This window comes from Tachypleus tridentatus, unplaced genomic scaffold, assembly GCF_004210375.1.
Source record: "Tachypleus tridentatus isolate NWPU-2018 unplaced genomic scaffold, ASM421037v1 Hic_cluster_1, whole genome shotgun sequence".
NCBI lineage: Eukaryota > Metazoa > Arthropoda > Merostomata > Xiphosura > Limulidae > Tachypleus > Tachypleus tridentatus.
Window position 1 is genome coordinate 27466194 of NW_027467777.1, and position 16510 is coordinate 27482703.

The following is a 16510-nucleotide window of genomic DNA, read 5'->3' on the forward strand; positions in this document are numbered from 1 at the left end:
GAGAAGGTGAGATGATCAGTTATCATGTCAAACAGTAATCTTGAATGTGTAGTGTACTAGATTAATGAGAAGGTGAGATGATCAGTTATCATGTCAAACAGTAATCTTGAATGTGTAGTGTACTAGATTAATGAGAAGGTGAGATGATCAGTTATCATGTCAAACAGTAATCTTGAATTGTGTAGTGTACTAGATTAATGAGAAGGTGAGATGATCAGATATCATGTCAAACAGTAATCTTCAATGTGTAATGTACTAGATTAATGAGAAGGTGAGATGATCAGATATCATGTCAAACAGTAATCTTGAATGTGTAGTGTACTAGATTAAAGAGAAGGTGAGATGATCAGTTATCATGTCAAACAGTAATCTTGAATGTGTAGTGTACTAGATTAATGAGAAGGTGAGATGATCAGTTATCATGTCAAACAGTAATCTTGAATGTGTAGTGTACTAGATTAATGAGAAGGTGAGATGATCAGTTATCATGTCAAACAGTAATCTTCAATGTGTAGTGTACTAGATTAATGAGAAGGTGAGATGATCAGTTATCATGTCAAACAGTAATCTTGAATGTGTAATGTACTAGATTAAAGAAGGTGAGATGGTCAGATATCATGTCAAACAGTAATCTTGAATGTGTAGTGTACTAGATTAAAGTAAAGTAAAACATTCTTGGAAATGATTCTATTGATTTGTGTTTAAAGTCTCTTTAGTATGATGTTTTTATAGTTATTGTAATTTAGACTTTTGTGGGTTAGCTTACATACTTTTCTATAGTTTGAATCTTTGATATCTTTTAAAAATTTATAAAAGCAATATGTTGTAGACACTATTCTATGATTCTTCTGGGTGAAATCCCAATATATTATTAAAATAGAATCCCTGTTAAGATTACTAGAGTTTAGCAGCATATAATTTGCTAAGATTCATTAAATTCAGATCTACCTTAAGATATAGCAGTGTTTGTTTCATTGTTTACGAACTGTTCATTACACTTGAAATACAGTCACGAACAAAATGAAGAAACTGAACTGGGAGAAGCAGAAAGGAAACTGCTTCAGTTGGGCTTTTCTTTCTTCTCACCAAAACACAGGTTAGTGAAGTTATATAATACTTGTTTTGATGTTTTAAGAAATATTATTAAGTGAAGATAGAAAGATTTCTTTATTTGAATTCAATGTAAAATTAAATTGGGCCATAATTTCATTTCTGTTGTTAAGTAGATAATTGAATTCTAGTGCAGGTGAACTAGTTATGTAGGCTAATTATATATTTTAATGTGTGAATTGAAGTCTAGTGCAGGAGAACTAGTTATGTAGGCTAACTATGTATTTTAATGTGTGAATTGAAGTCTAGTGCAGGTGAACTAGTTATATAGGCTAATTATATATTTTAATGTGTGAATTGAAGTCTAGTGCAGGAGAACTAGTTATGTAGGCTAACTATGTATTTTAATGTGTGAATTGAAGTCTAGTGCAGGAGAACTAGTTATGTAGGCTAATTATGTATTTTAATGTGTGAATTGAAGTCTAGTGCAGGTGAAGTAGTTATGTAGGCTAACTATGTATTTTAATGTGTGAATTGAAGTCTAGTGCAGGAGAACTAGTTATGTAGGCTAACTATATATTTTAATGTACGAATTAAAGTCTAGTGCAGGTGAAGTAGTTATGTAGGCTAACTATGTATTTTAATGTACGAATTGAAGTCTAGTGCAGGTGAAGTAGTTATGTAGGCTAACTATGTATTTTAATGTGTGAATTGAAGTCTAGTGCAGGTGAACTAGTAATGTAGGCTAATTATATATTTTAATGTACGAATTGAAGTCTAGTGCAGGTGAAGTAGTTATGTAGGCTAATTATGTATTTTAATGTGTGAATTGAAGTCTAGTGCAGGAGAACTAGTTATGTAGGCTAACTATGTATTTTAATGTGTGAATTGAAGTCTAGTGCAGGTGAACAAGTTATGTAGGCTAACTATATATTTTAATATGTGAATTGAAGTCTAGTGCAGGTGGACTAGTTATGTAGGCTAATTATGTATTTTAATGTGTGAATTGATGTCTAGTGCAGGTGAACTAGTTATGTAGGCTAACTATGTATTTTAATATGTGAATTGAAGTCTAGTGCAGGTGAAGTAGTTATGTAGGTGTATTCTAATGTGTGAATTGAAGTCTAGTGCAGGTGAACTAGTTATATAGGCTAATTATATATTTTAATGTGTGAATTGATGTCTAGTGCAGGTGAACTAGTTATGTAGGCTGATTATGTATATATTAATGTATTACTTTCAAACAGTATGTTGACGTTTACAGTCCAGTCGTATTCTACATCTATATTCTGTTTCTCAGTTACCTGCATCAACTGACAAGATTTAGTGCTCCCATTATAAAACAAGTAATCAACTGACAAGATATAATGCTTACATTATAAAAGAAGTAATCAACTGACAAGATTTAGTGCTCCCATTATAAAACAAGTAATCAACTGACAAGATGTAATGCTTACATTATAAAAGAAGTAATCAACTGACAATGTTTAGTGTTTCCATTATAAAACAAGTAATCAACTGACAAGATGTAATGCTTACATTATAAAAGAAGTAATCAACTGACAAGATGTAATGCTTACATTATAAAAGAAATAATCAACTGACAATGTTTAATGCTTACATTATAAAAGAAGCAATCAACTGACAGTATTTAATGCTTGCATTATAAAAGAAGTAATCAACTGACAATGTTTATTGTTCCCATTATAAAAGAAGTAATCAACTGACAATGTTTATTGTTCCCATTATAAAAGAAGTAATCAACTGACAATGTTTATTGTTCCCATTATAAAAGAAGTAATCAACTGACAGTATTTAATGCTTGCATTATAAAAGAAGCAATCAACTGACAATATTTAATGCTTGCATTATAAAAGAAGCAATCAACTGACAGTATTTAATGCTTGCATTATAAAAGAAGCAATCAACTGACAATGTTTATTGTTCCCATTATAAAAGAAGTAATTAACTGACAATGTTTAGTGTTCCCATTATAAAAGAAGTAATCAACTGACAATATTTAGTGCTCCCATTATAAAAGAAGTAAGTTATAGACTTCCTTTTGGAAAAAACTCAATAAAAATGTATACAGGATTTTCTTCTTACAACATTTTAGGAAGTTCTTGAATTGTGTTCCAACATACAATATTTGTAGTTTGTTAATAATTTTTCGTACTAACTGTTTATTGTTGGTTTCTGCATAATTTTTATTTATAATTCTTTATGTTTTTGCCATTACCTTTTAGAATGTATGTTTATTGCATTCTTTTTGTATTTGGTTGTCAATAGCTGTGACCTTTCCCTACCAAAAGTTGTCCGAACAATTTTTAAAAAAGAGTTTCAACCTGTGCACTGCAAGAAGAGAAAGTCTTATAAGAAACCAGTGCATTTAAGGTTTGATGAAGAAGAAGACTGTGTAAATCCTGAAGTTGACTGTCAGCTTCAGGTAGTGTCATTGTTGTGTTTTTGTAGTAACTTTATCATAGTGCATTCTGAAACTTTTTCTTTGTATATTAAGTTTCCCTGTTTCTTCTAATTTAATGTGTTTCATAGATTTCTAAGATTGTAACACACTGATTAATAACTAAATCTTGTATAATTATTGTGATAAATTTCAGTTTAGTTATTCAATAATCAGTGAGACATACAGATTTAGTCCATGATGATCTGGTATTATCAAGAAGTGATGCATCTTGTCCAATTATCAGTTAGTAAAAATTGCTAATTGATTAACCATTAATTGGTTACATTGAACTAACTGATTATTCTCACAAGATGGTTACACAATGATATTCACAAGTTGACTGAAAGAGGAACTTGTAGTAGTGCTACAAGTCAAGTTTTCATGTGGACAGAGCACAGATATCTCCTAGTGTTTATATGTAGTGAACAACAAATAAACACAATAGCAATATTTTCATTATTGGATAACTGGAATATTCTAGAACATTTATAATCTGAAGCACTAGTTTTCTTGTAATTATTTTAATTAATGACTGTCATAATTTATATTAATTCAGTATTTTCTGAAACACTAATGAACTTGTGGGTAACAGGTTTATTGTGTATCACTATCAGTGATCCATTTTGTTATAAAACAGTTGCTCCTACTCTTTCTGTGTAGTAATGAACTTGTGGGTAACAGGTTTATTGTGTATCACTGTCAGTGATCCATTTTGTTATCAAACAGTTGCTCCTACTCTTTCTGTGTATCCTTTCTTTTCACTTGTCATTTCACGTTGTCTGCTAGTTTTTGTCCAGTCTTGACAGTTCCTCCTTCTCTTTCTGTGTATCCTTTCTTTTCACTTGTCATTTCACATTGGCTACTAGTTTTTGTCCAGTCTTGACAGTTCCTCCTTCTCTTTCTGTGTATCCTTTCTTTTCACTTGTCGTTTCACATTGGCTGCTAGTTTTTGTCCAGTTTTGACAGTTGCTCCTTCTCTTTCTGTGTATCCTTTCTTTTCACTTGTCGTTTCACATTGGCTGCTAGTTTTTGTCCAGTCTTGACAGTTGCTCCTTCTCTTTCTGTGCATCCTTTCTTTTCACTTGTCGTTTCACATTGGCTGCTAGTTTTTGTCCAGTCTTGACAGTTGCTCCTTCTCTTTCTGTGCATCCTTTCTTTTCACTTGTCGTTTCACATTGGCTGCTAGTTTTTGTCCAGTCTTGACAGTTTTGCAATGAACAGTCTATTAGTATTTCTTTAATGTTATCTGGTAACAGGGTCACTCTTCATAAATCTGTTTCAACCATAGTCTCTCCAGGTTGGTGGCCTTTTTTTTTACACTAACCTGTAGAAATCCCTTGAACAACTAATGACCAGAGGGAAGGTTATGATTGTATTTATTATGTTTTTGTTGGTTGAGACATTACTTTAAATCAACATGTCATTTAAGTATGCTTCTCAGGGTATCTAATGTTTAATACTGTACATCAGGATAGCTGGTATGGGTATATTTATTGATAAACCAACCTGCCTAGGTTAGTGTTTGTGTATGTTTTTTGTTATATCAGTGTATAAAATATTTTTATGGTGTTTACTTTTTTGGGGGATAATATGCTCTTAGATCGTCACTAATTTATTTATTTCCAGTATCATGGATTTCGGTTAAAATTCTTGTTTGCAATGTGTATATGTAACTAGAAGTATTATTTCTGTTTCAGGAAACGTCGAGTTCTGTAACTGAGAGATGGAACAGAAAACTGAGTAGTCATATTGAAGGCGATATTCCCATTGAACCAAGCCTTGTTTTACCATCTACTCTGGCTCATTCACCCTTCACTGAAGAAGGTATTCCCATCAAATCAAGCTTTGTTTCATCATCTACTCCAGTTCATTCAAGTGCCAATTTAAAGACAACTCCATCTATTGTGGGTACATCTTCTTCTATAAATGAAAAAGAGAAGAAAAGTATCTCTAGTTTTGGTGAAAAGTCTTCAAATTTAAGCCAAAGCTGTTTTTTACCTACAGTAAGTAATGTATTGAACTTAGATCAACACACATCATTAGATGATAATGGTATTTTTAGGACTTTTGGTATGGATGTGAAAGAAGCAAATGATTACAGAAGCAGGACTATTTCTGATAACAATGAGCCTAGTAACAATGGAGAAATTACATTTTTTGAAGACAGCCATGGAGCAAATACAGATATAACTTTAAGAAAGATTGAAGGATCTGTTGAAAATAAATCTTCCCTTGAAAGTTCTGACATGAGAAAAGCAACACCTGTAAATAAAAATAGTGCATGTATAGAAAGTATTAGTGTAAATCCAGCCCCTTCAACTATCAATACTGACATTAGTAAAATTACTGATGCTATGGAATTATTCATTGAATCTACACTTACCAGTGAAGTGACTTGTGAAAGTACTACTTCCACTGTTAAATATAACACATGTTGTACAAATGAGACATTGCAAGGTGCAGATGTCACAGAGGAAACCCAAAAAAGAAAGAAAAAGAAACCATCCAAAAAAAGATGTGACCAACAAGACTTCCCGATTCCCCAAGAGATTCAAGCTACTCCAGAGCTTTCAAAGTACTGGGCTCAACGATACCGAATCTTTTCACGTTTTGATGAAGGAATCAGACTTGATTATGGTAAGTTTTATAAGCTTAAGCATGTGGAATCTTTTCATGTTTTGATGAAGGAATCAGACTTGATTATGGTAAGTTTTATAAGCTTAAGCATGTTGAATCTTTTTCATGTTTTGATGAAGGAATCAGACTTGATTATGGTAAGTTTTATAAGCTTAAGCATGTGGAATCTTTTCATGTTTTGATGAAGGAATCAGACTTGATTATGGTAAGTTTTATAAGCTTAAGCATGTTGAATCTTTTCATGTTTTGATGAAGGAATCAGACTTGATTATGGTAAGTTTTATAAGCTTAAGCATGTTGAATCTTTTTCATGTTTTGATGAAGGAATCAGACTTGATTATGGTAAGTTTTATAAGCTTAAGCATGTTGAATCTTTTCATGTTTTGACCAGGAAACCAGGTTTGATTATGATAAGTTTTATAAGCTTAAGCATGTTGAATCTTTTTCATGTTTTGACCAGGAAACCAGGTTTGATTATGATAAGTTTTATCGATTTAAGGATATTGAATCTTTTCATGTTTTAACCAAGGAACCAGACTTGGTTATGGTAATTCAAATGGTCTAAATGATATTGAACCCCTTCACATTTTAAACAATGAAATGGAAGCAGTTCTGTTAATTTAGAAGTGGGAAGCAGGACCATATCCAACACTTTAAGAGGTCCCCTTCTCCAATCAAGTATTGCCACATAAAGACCTCCCGTTTCTCAACAAAAAAAATAATTACAACAGAAAATTGCCTAATTACAAAATTTTGTTGTGTGTGTATATTAACTGAAAAATTCCATCTTTTAGAATGTTAAGTTACTGTATAAAGTGGACCTTTCCAGCCAGGGGTTTGACTGTCTCTGTGAACTATGTGCACCCGAATTTCAAACAATATGTAATGTACAGAGCAGCTAAAAAAATGTTTGGGGGTCCTTTTGTTGACTGATTGGAGTTGCTTTCCTATTTATGATGTTTCATTTGTCCCCAGTGTTATAATCTTCCTCACACGGGTTTCCCAGTGTTAGAGAAAAATTGAGGAGATATTGCTTGAGCTGAAATATGGCCCTCAGAAGTGGATTGTCAGCTCTTTATCACTACAAAACTGTCTGTATTGTTATAATTTCCATATTACTGGAAGAGCTTGCTAAACGTTTGGTTTGTGTGTGTTTTTAGCCCTAGCTATATGAATCTTCAGCATGAATTAAAGTCTTTAATACCTTAATTTGTTCATATATAAAACAATTAAGCATGCAGCTATTTCTTCTTATTTTTCATGTGCAATGTTTTTCTCTTTGCTAGAATCTTGGTTTTCTGTAACACCAGAACAAATTGCACATCACATTGCCAAGAGATGTGCTTGTGATGTCATTATTGATGCGTTTTGTGGAGCCGGAGGAAATGCTATTCAGTTTGCTTTCACTTGTCAAAAAGGTACTTCTGTCTTTCAAACCAAGGTAACATAGTACTTATGTGGTATCAAAGGATTAGAATTAGCATTTCATTCTCACATTATCCAGGAGTGCATTCCCTTGTTGACATGTAAAGCTGTAACTTATCTCTCTAGTACACAATTTATAGTTAACTGTGACATATTAGCATGTTCCTGACTTGAGAAACTAAAAGTATTTGTATACCAAGTCAACATCATGATTCATGAACTTCATGTTGTATTCTAGTAATAGCCATTGACATCATTATTCATGTACTTCATGTTGTATTCTAGCAATAGCCACTGACATCATTATTCATGTACTTTGTGTTGTATTCTATTGATAGCTGTTGACAGCATCATTATTCATGTACTTCGTGTTGTAGTCTAGCGATAGCCACTGACAGCATCATTATTCACGTACTTCGTGTTGTATTCTAGCGATAGCCACTGACAGCATCATTATTCACGTACTTCGTGTTGTAGTCTAGCGATAGTCACTGACAGCATCATTATTCATGTACTTCGTGTTGTAGTCTAGCGATAGCCACTGACAGCATCATTATTCACGTACTTCGTGTTGTAGTCTAGCGATAGTCACTGACAGCATCATTATTCATGTACTTCGTGTTGTAGTCTAGCGATAGCCACTGACAGCATCATTATTCACGTACTTCGTGTTGTAGTCTAGCAATAGCCACTGACAGCAATTATTATTCACGTACTTCGTGTTGTAGTCTAGCAATAGCCACTGACAGCATCATCATTCACGTACTTCGTGTTGTAGTCTAGCAATAGCCACTGACAGCATCATTATTCACGTACTTCGTGTTGTAGTCTAGCAATAGCCACTGACAGCATCATTATTCACGTACTTCATGTTGTAGTCTAGAATTGGCACTGACAGCATCATTATTCACGTACTTCGTGTTGTAGTCTTGCGATAGTCACTGACAGCATCATTATTCACATACTTCGTGTTGTATTTTAGCAATAGCCACTGACAGCATCATTATTCATGTACTTCATTTTGTATTCTAGTGATAGCCATTGACATTGACCCAGGAAAAGTTGCTTTGGCTCAACACAATGCTGCCATCTATGGCGTGCTTGACAAGATTGAGTTTATTGTAGGCGATTACTTCCACCTTATTTCCACATTCAAGGCAGATGTAATTTTTCTCAGCCCTCCATGGGGAGGTCCTGAATACTTGGAAACCAAGACTTACGATCTCAACACTATGAAACCAAATGGATATCCTTTTGTATCTATAATTGTTTCTTTTCATATCTTCTAACTTTAAATTGAACCAGTGTTTGGCACATTTAGTTCACAAATAATAATTAATTTAAATGTAAATTTTCAATGTTTGGTATAAAAGTTTCACTCAAAAGATTATTTGGTTGGTTGTATTTTGTCAGTGTATTGGTAGTGTTTCGATATGTATATTTTAAAGTATAATACTGTAGGCTGCATGTTTTTCTTTAAACATTGATACCTGATATGTTGAAAATATAATTCTATAAAGAGAATTTATTGTTACAAGGATTTTTCACCCTTTAAGTCGGGTTGGCAACCTACGGCCCGCCAGCCCTCAGTCCCCAAACAAAATATCACATCCACCCGGCCCATTGTGGTTCTAAAAAAGAATTCATTGTAGCTTAATGTGGCCCTCCATCTGCTCACAGACAGGGCCTTTGGCTCCTCTGCAGAAAGACGTTGCTGATCCCTGCTTTAAGTGATGTGGTTCCTAAAATGTTTAAAGAATTGTTTCTCTGAGGCATTATAGTATTAAACATTATTTTCGTTGTAAGTTAAATTTGCTTGCCTTTATTATAAATTTTCCTATAAATTAAATCTCCAATTGTCTGTAAAATTTGTATTATAAAAAATATCTTAACAATCATCACATTCACGATATTTAGTGCAGCAAAACAAGTGACATCAAACATTGCATACTTTGTACCAAGGAATACGAGTTTGGAACAGGTATGTCAAATGCACCTCTGTCTTGATGTAACAGGGTCATTTTTGAATCACATCTTCTTACAAGTGAAATCTGTATATCTTAAAAATAACTTACTGTTTTAGTTACACAAAATTGATTTTTGGTAAATGTTTTCGTATTTTTATTGAAAATAACTGTTAAAATTGACAAAGTCATAGAAACTTTGTATCAGATATCATCAGAATGCACTGTTATGTCTAAATGTAGAAATGAAAAGTTAATGTATACTAGGCCAAGGTTAATCAAACTCACTTATGAAATCAGTAAACACAATTAGAGAAATAAAAAATTTCTTCTCCACTCCAATTTTAATGTTGAAAGTGATAGATGTGCAAATAATCAGTCACATAATTAAGTAAAAAATACAAGGAAGTTGTTTTTATGAGAACCAGTATAATTCTCTATCTGATAGAACCACATATCATTTTTTGTTAAAATCCACAATCTTATGTTATATTCATTCATCTGTGTTCTTTTGTTTAGTCAATGAATGTATAACTTTACCAAGTGTGAATTGTAAAACTATGACTGGGTGATAATTTCTTATTGAGTTAATAGTTCAGATTGTTAAAGAATCTCATGTGACTTTAGATAGGCTATCTTGTTCACGCGTGAACTCCAATCTAACGTTTTACACAACGACAAAAGCTGTTAGAATGTGTTGCAACTCCAAATACATTAATATTTCATTAATTAATAAACATATAATGTAAATATTAATTTAGAAAATGTTTAGCTATAATATGTTTTATAGGTAGTTTTTCAAGAATTTGACTTTTACAGTTAACGGTTCTTGCTGGTCCTGGTAATGTGGTGGAAGTGGAACAAAACATCTTGAACAAGAAACTTAAGACTGTTACAGCTTATTATGGTGGACTTGTTAGACACATCTCATCAACAACTTGAAGCTCAGGTTTTGCTGGATTTGGTAATACAATGAAACTTAAGTCTGTTACAGCTTATTATGGTGGACTTGTTAGACACATCTCATCAACAACTTGAAGCTCAGGTTTTGCTGGACTTGGTAATACAATGAAACTTAAGACTGTTACAGCTTATTATGGTGGACTTGTTAGACACATCTCATCAACAACTTGAAGCTCAGGTTTTGCTGGACTTGGTAATACAATGAAACTTAAGTCTGTTACAGCTTATTATGGTGGACTTGTTAGACACATCTCATCAACAACTTGAAGCTCAGGTTTTGCTGGACTTGGTAATACAATGAAACTTAAGTCTGTTACAGCTTATTATGGTGGACTTGTTAGACACATCTCATCAACAACTTGAAGCTCAGGTTTTTGCTGGACTTGGTAATACAATGAAATTGGAGAATGTTACAGCTTATTTTGTTAGACACCGTAGTTATATATTTCTGATGAATAAACTGAAGTTCAACACCTTTGTTGTGTATGTTTTGTGAATTAAGTGAAGATCTACTACAATGCTGTGTTTAAAATAATGAAACTGGATTTCATAAACAATACTAGACAAATGTTTCAAATGTCTGGCTTCATCAATGCTCACTCAAACCTCTTTTGTAGTCATAGTGTTAGTGTTGATATTTTAAAGGAAGAGTTGTTAAATTGAAGCCTCTCTGTATTTTGTATGCTTTCAACAAGGAACTTGTGAAAAATGATAATTTAATGTACAGTTATTTACCAAACTAAAATTCTTAATATTTTGTGCTTTTTAATAAAGACTAAGCCTACTACTGACTGAGAGGTTTCCATGTTTATTTAAGGACAGAGGTTATTAATATTTTGGTCAAGCTTTAGAAATTGAGGAATGTGAAACAAAGTAGCCCAGAAGTTCTTTATTCAACAAGATATATAACCATGCTGAAGCTCCTTCTGAAATGAGGTTCAATCCAGCTGTGGAGGGAAACAAAAACAATATTAACATTAAATGTAATGCAGAGTTCTCACATGTACACAATCACGTTACCAAGACTAAACATTAAACCATTTCAAAAATCCCAAAATATACTCGGAGGGACTAGTCAGGCATCAACACAAAATATAATGTTTAATAAGACCCTCAAAAGAAGCAAGTTACCAGTTTGTTTAAATATTGGTGTCTTTATTATAACAGATTCATGTTGTCTTACTGTCTTACTGAACTCTTAACTACAAAACATTCACATAATGTGTAAACACACATGAAGGAAATGCTTTTCATTAAACTTTTTGAAAGTGTTCAGGGTAGAGGGTTTATTTTCATAGACTACCCTTAATATTGCCATGTATGATTAGTTTCTAACACAAGGAAATTAACCAACATTTATACTTTAGTTTCATGATAAACATGCCATACCTTTTTAAATCCAATATCATTTGCATACTGTCTGAAACACCTTCTGCATATGCTCAGTCCATACTTTCGAATAAGACCGTGTGAGTTAGAACACACTCGACTGAAAACAGAGGAACAACTGATTTACTTTTTAATAAAACAACTTTGATTTACACTTTTATTAACATCATTTGTCACTAAGTGTTCATTTTCAAAAAGATAATGTCACACAGCTTGTTAATGATTACAATAAAAGCACCTGGAAATTCATAAATATTAACATTAATAAGTACACACTTATTTTATCAAATGTTTCTTCACAAAGAGAAAATGAACAATGTGGAGGTTTTTACATTTAAGCTAAAGTTCAGCTCTGATAAGATTCAGAATATATAGGAAACGTGTACATTTGCTGCTACTGACATATCTTGTGTATTACATTTTCACAAATATCTAACACCAGTCCAGAAAATTACACAAACATACATCACCAGTAGGTGGTCCTGTTATTGATGTCTTAATATAAAATTGCTCATTTAATATACATAGTAGGAAACAGTTAATATAATGTTTAAGGCAAATAAAAATACAGCTAAATTAATCAATAAAAGCAAAAATATGCTATCTATAAATGAAATGGAAACTGCTACATTACAAATATTATCTGCTTAATAAGTATAACAATTTCCTTTGGAATTTAAGGATGGAAACAAAGGTACAGTTCCTTGGGCTAGATAGAGAAATAGGTTACTTGGAAGGATTCAAGGCTTATAAATGAGCTGTTAGACCTATTGTGTTGGACTTCAGGGTAAGGGTGTATTACTAGCAAGCTTTACTAAAATAGATTAGGCAGGAGGATGTTTGGGGAAGTTATTCATTCAAGATATTGGTGATAGAACTGGGAATAAACAAACTGATATGATAACTGGGGAAGAGAGATTGGAAATGGAGATTCAGGGCTTAGGTGGTTTCAAATAAAAATAAGTTAAATATAGCAGGGTCAAAAATTATGTTAGTTGTTGGTCTAATTTACAAGTATTAGGAACAAGTTCAAAGCTCTAGTTGAAGTGAAAGACAGTCTGTTATGATGGGGATTACTGAAATTTAGGTAGATACAAGGAATACTAAGAAGAGAATTACAAGTTTTTAAACTATAAGGATCTTTAAAGAAGGGATGACCTGCTACCTGTAGTGATGAAATAGTTGGAGCTTGTATGACACCTGATGAGATGTATAATGTGAATCATAAACTTTATACTACTACTAAGGTTTTTACTTATAAGACAATATTTATGAAAAGTTAATATCATACAGATTGATTAGAATTGTATGTAGTCCAATGGTGAAAGTGAACCAGACACATTTAATTTATTGTTAACAGTGATGCAAGTAAAGGGACATTCATGAGAGAGTAATTATTGCATAATTAACTTTCTTTTTTATTCATGTTGAGACAGAAAATTGATTTTTAGACAAGATTCATCATTAGTAAGTTAAGAGTTTATGCAGCAAGGTGAAAAAATATTTTAAATGTTTTTTTTTTTATCTGGGACGAACAAGTTTCTAGAAAGAGATAAAGAATAGTAGATAAAAAGTTTAATTGGTTTGCTGAGGACAAAGCAAAATCAGATATAAATGCTGTAAGTGTAAAGAAAGCTAAACCTCTCTCAAGACAAAGCTTCTTTAATTTTGTTTTCAAGACAGTAAATATTTGCAGCATTCTTGACTGAATACTTTATGGGAAGTTACCTGAATCATGCAGATATATCAGCAGTAAGTAGAAACAGGGAGATTGAAAATAAACCATCAGGCCCTTACAAAATTTCCTGCAGGGTTTTGAATGAGGTCAAAGAACAGAGACAGAAGCCTCTTTTATTTTTGTAGTTTCATAAGGATTGGAGAACTGCTCTTACTTATAAATCAATTAATATAACATATGCAGTAAAAAATTATATTGTGATAAGAGAAGGTTTACAAAATGTTACAGAATTACACTAATTTATTAAGCTTGGTAACTAAGCTCTATTTAGGTCTAAAAAAAAGTATGAAACAGAGCAGACTAAAGATGCAACCTATCTCCATAATTTTGGATCGAAAGAATGTTGTAGCAAATTTACAGATTAAAATGGCTGAGAAAACCACTAAAGGGATGTCCTGACCTGTCAATCGGTGCTCACATTATATATTCTAGTAAGAGTATATAATGGGCCATTGTATTCATTTCAGTACGTAAGCCATATCTCACCAAAATAAAAAGATATGAGGTTCTTATTTTATATTCTAACTTGTTAGTATTAGTAATTTGAGTTCCTAATTTCTAAAACACTATACATTTAATATTTTGACATCATACACATCCTATTTTAACTAGTGCTGCAATCAACATACCACGACCCTCTAAAAATCTATATTTATGTGCGTTCTTTTAATATTTACTTTTAAATTAAAAAATTAACTCACATATAATGTTGCAATTTGAGTTATAATCTATAAGTTGATTCCAAACTTACATAAATTCATTAAAAAAAATAGTTCAATAAAATTTTGAATGCAGGTCAACAAATGGATATGACCTTTGACCCAGTGAAAGAGGGTTAACTAACATAACTACGAATAACAAATAGAAATTGAGACTTTAAAGTTTGTAGTGCAAGACACAGTTGTGCTATTCCATAAAATATAGTCCTTTTTATTTAAGCCAACATTTCATTATTACAGCTTCACTGAAGTAAACAAGACAATTACTAACTCAAGAGTGAGTCTATTACTGAGAACTGACACTCATCTTTGTAGTGTAGTCCACTAAAATTAAGTCTCACCAACATGCAGATTGGATATTTATATTTTAAAACTATTTCTGATGCCAGGTGAATTCTGTACCTAAAATATTAGTGGCATAATGCTTTTTGGAAAACTATGTCTTAGTTCTATAAGTATATTGCTAAATATAGTGGTTCACCATTATTCACAATCACTACAACGCATACTGTTTACACTGGTAAGTCTACTTGGCGCTCGTGGTAACATCAGTGTTATTATTAGAATAAATTTTACGTAAATCATATAACAAAGGAAAATTCTACATAAATCACATAACTAGTTAATATTTCCTGCAGGTTTAAATAACTAAAATTCGGTCTGAATCGAACACTATTACAAAATTGTACCTAACTATTAAGTTCATATTTTTTATGCACGAATCCATCCATGATTATGCATAATAAACAGATTACATGGAATTGATCTAGATCTATACAAAATTGTAAATTAACAGCATGGCCGAGTACTAAGCCTACTGTAGTAATATACCTTGCATTAGGCATTATCTGGTTTACCAGTGCTCAAAATTTTGAAAAAACTCAATATTGCTTTTGAATAACCATGAAACATTTTAATTCTAAATAAATAAAATAATTACCAGTATCGTGAACCTGGACCGTATTTTCTGGGATGAGAATACCAAATATTTTGATGACCCATTTTTCTCTTCTTAAAAGTTCAATAGAAAGGAAGAACTTAAGGATTTTGCATGTGGTGTCATCTGTTGTTGTATTGTAATAATTTTAAACAAATTATGTAACTTGTAATTAAATACATTTGCTATAAAACATAGTATTACACTTGTACTTCTAAACTCTGCAGTCTTTATTCAGTAAACATAAGGGTTTTCCGAGAAACTCTTCAATCAAACTATGTATACCGTATCTACGTGGCTTAAATAAACAGCGTTTCAATTATTATTATACTTGCTGTACTCCAGTCGGCCTTGTAAGCTTTGGTTTGTTTGTTTGTTTAGAATTAAGCACAAAGCTACACAATGGGCTATCTGTGCTCTGCACACCGCGAGTATCAAAACCCGGTTTTTAGCGATATGAGTCCCCAGACATACTGCAGACATGTCACTGGGGGCTTGAGCTTTGGTATTGAGTAAAACTCGTTTATTGCTTGCTCTTAACGAAATTTTTGTAGTCGATTTTTTCGACGAATCTCTTTATTTATTTTTAAAACAAAGCTAAGAAGGAAGACTTTTGAACTATGACAGTCATAAATATTGAAACCAGATTTTTAAATCTTTCTGTATCAAATCAAAAAGCTAAAAAGTCTGCCTAAAACAAAGCATGAAAACGTTCATCTAAGCTGTTTTAGAATATTACTTAAACAAAGAACTGCCTAAAACTTCAATAATATATACAACATGAACTCTCTGAAGAGACACAAGAGTATTTAAATAAAGACTTCACATTATCCTTCTCAGCTGGACTCATATAACTTGATATTAATGCGTTAATGTAGTCAAAATAAACGTTTGTGTGTATGTGTGTGTTTTCTTATATCAAAGCCACATTGGGCTATATGCTGAATCCACCGAGGGGATCGAAACCCTGATTTTAGCGTTTTAAATCTATAGACTTGCCGCTGTACCAGCGGGGAACAGCGTTTGTGTATTCTTATTTCTATCGGTAGCGAGTCTTTCTTCTAAAGTTTAGACTATTCCTGTTGTGGATTGGAACATTCCAGTAACTGCCCTAATTGAGTTTTTTTTTTGGAAAAACTCCTTTGGCAAAGAAAATTCCACATAATTTAGCAGGAAAAAGTTTTGAAATTGAAATGCCACATACCTATTGCATAATTTCTAGCA

The 16510-nt window shown here is 32.4% G+C and overlaps 2 protein-coding genes across 4 annotated transcripts in view; one reads left to right on the top strand and one right to left on the bottom strand.

Moving 5' to 3' along the window:
* The window catches only part of Tgs1 (Trimethylguanosine synthase 1), a 31939-nt gene extending 20645 nt beyond the window's left edge, over positions 1 to 11294 (top strand). For both annotated transcript variants that reach the window (XM_076485413.1, XM_076485414.1), the window contains 7 exons: positions 1010 to 1096; positions 3340 to 3496; positions 5212 to 6151; positions 7438 to 7569; positions 8609 to 8822; positions 9479 to 9557; positions 10360 to 11294. In XM_076485413.1, coding sequence (XP_076341528.1) covers positions 1010 to 1096; positions 3340 to 3496; positions 5212 to 6151; positions 7438 to 7569; positions 8609 to 8822; positions 9479 to 9557; positions 10360 to 10482 — 1732 coding nt within the window. In that variant the 3' untranslated portion in view covers positions 10483 to 11294. The remainder of the gene's footprint in view (positions 1 to 1009; positions 1097 to 3339; positions 3497 to 5211; positions 6152 to 7437; positions 7570 to 8608; positions 8823 to 9478; positions 9558 to 10359) is intronic.
* On the bottom strand, positions 9082 to 15448 carry LOC143242060 (small ribosomal subunit protein uS14). Of its 2 annotated transcripts, none has more exons than XM_076485415.1 (3): positions 15290 to 15448; positions 11893 to 11992; positions 9082 to 9318 (listed from the first exon to the last, which is right to left on the bottom strand). In XM_076485415.1, exons 1-3 carry the CDS (start codon positions 15349 to 15351, stop codon positions 9220 to 9222), a joined length of 261 nt encoding a protein of 86 aa, XP_076341530.1. In that variant the 5' UTR covers positions 15352 to 15448; the 3' UTR covers positions 9082 to 9219. The 2 variants fall into 2 exon arrangements, with proteins under 2 accessions (XP_076341530.1, XP_076341531.1); XM_076485416.1 differs by lacking the exon at positions 9082 to 9318 and adding an exon at positions 11378 to 11450.
* Positions 15449 to 16510: the final 1062 nt, after the last annotated feature.

Coding starts and splice junctions, on each gene's coding strand:
- LOC143242060 (XM_076485415.1), bottom strand. CDS start 15,351: ATGGGTCATCAAAATATTTGGTATTCTCATCCCAGAAAATACGGTCCA. Junction 11,993..15,289: donor GGTCCAGGTTCACGATACTG/GTAATTATTTTA, acceptor CTCTGTTTTCAG/TCGAGTGTGTTCTAACTCAC. Junction 9,319..11,892: donor ATGATATTGGATTTAAAAAG/GTATGGCATGTT, acceptor TAAACATTTTAG/GAACCACATCACTTAAAGCA.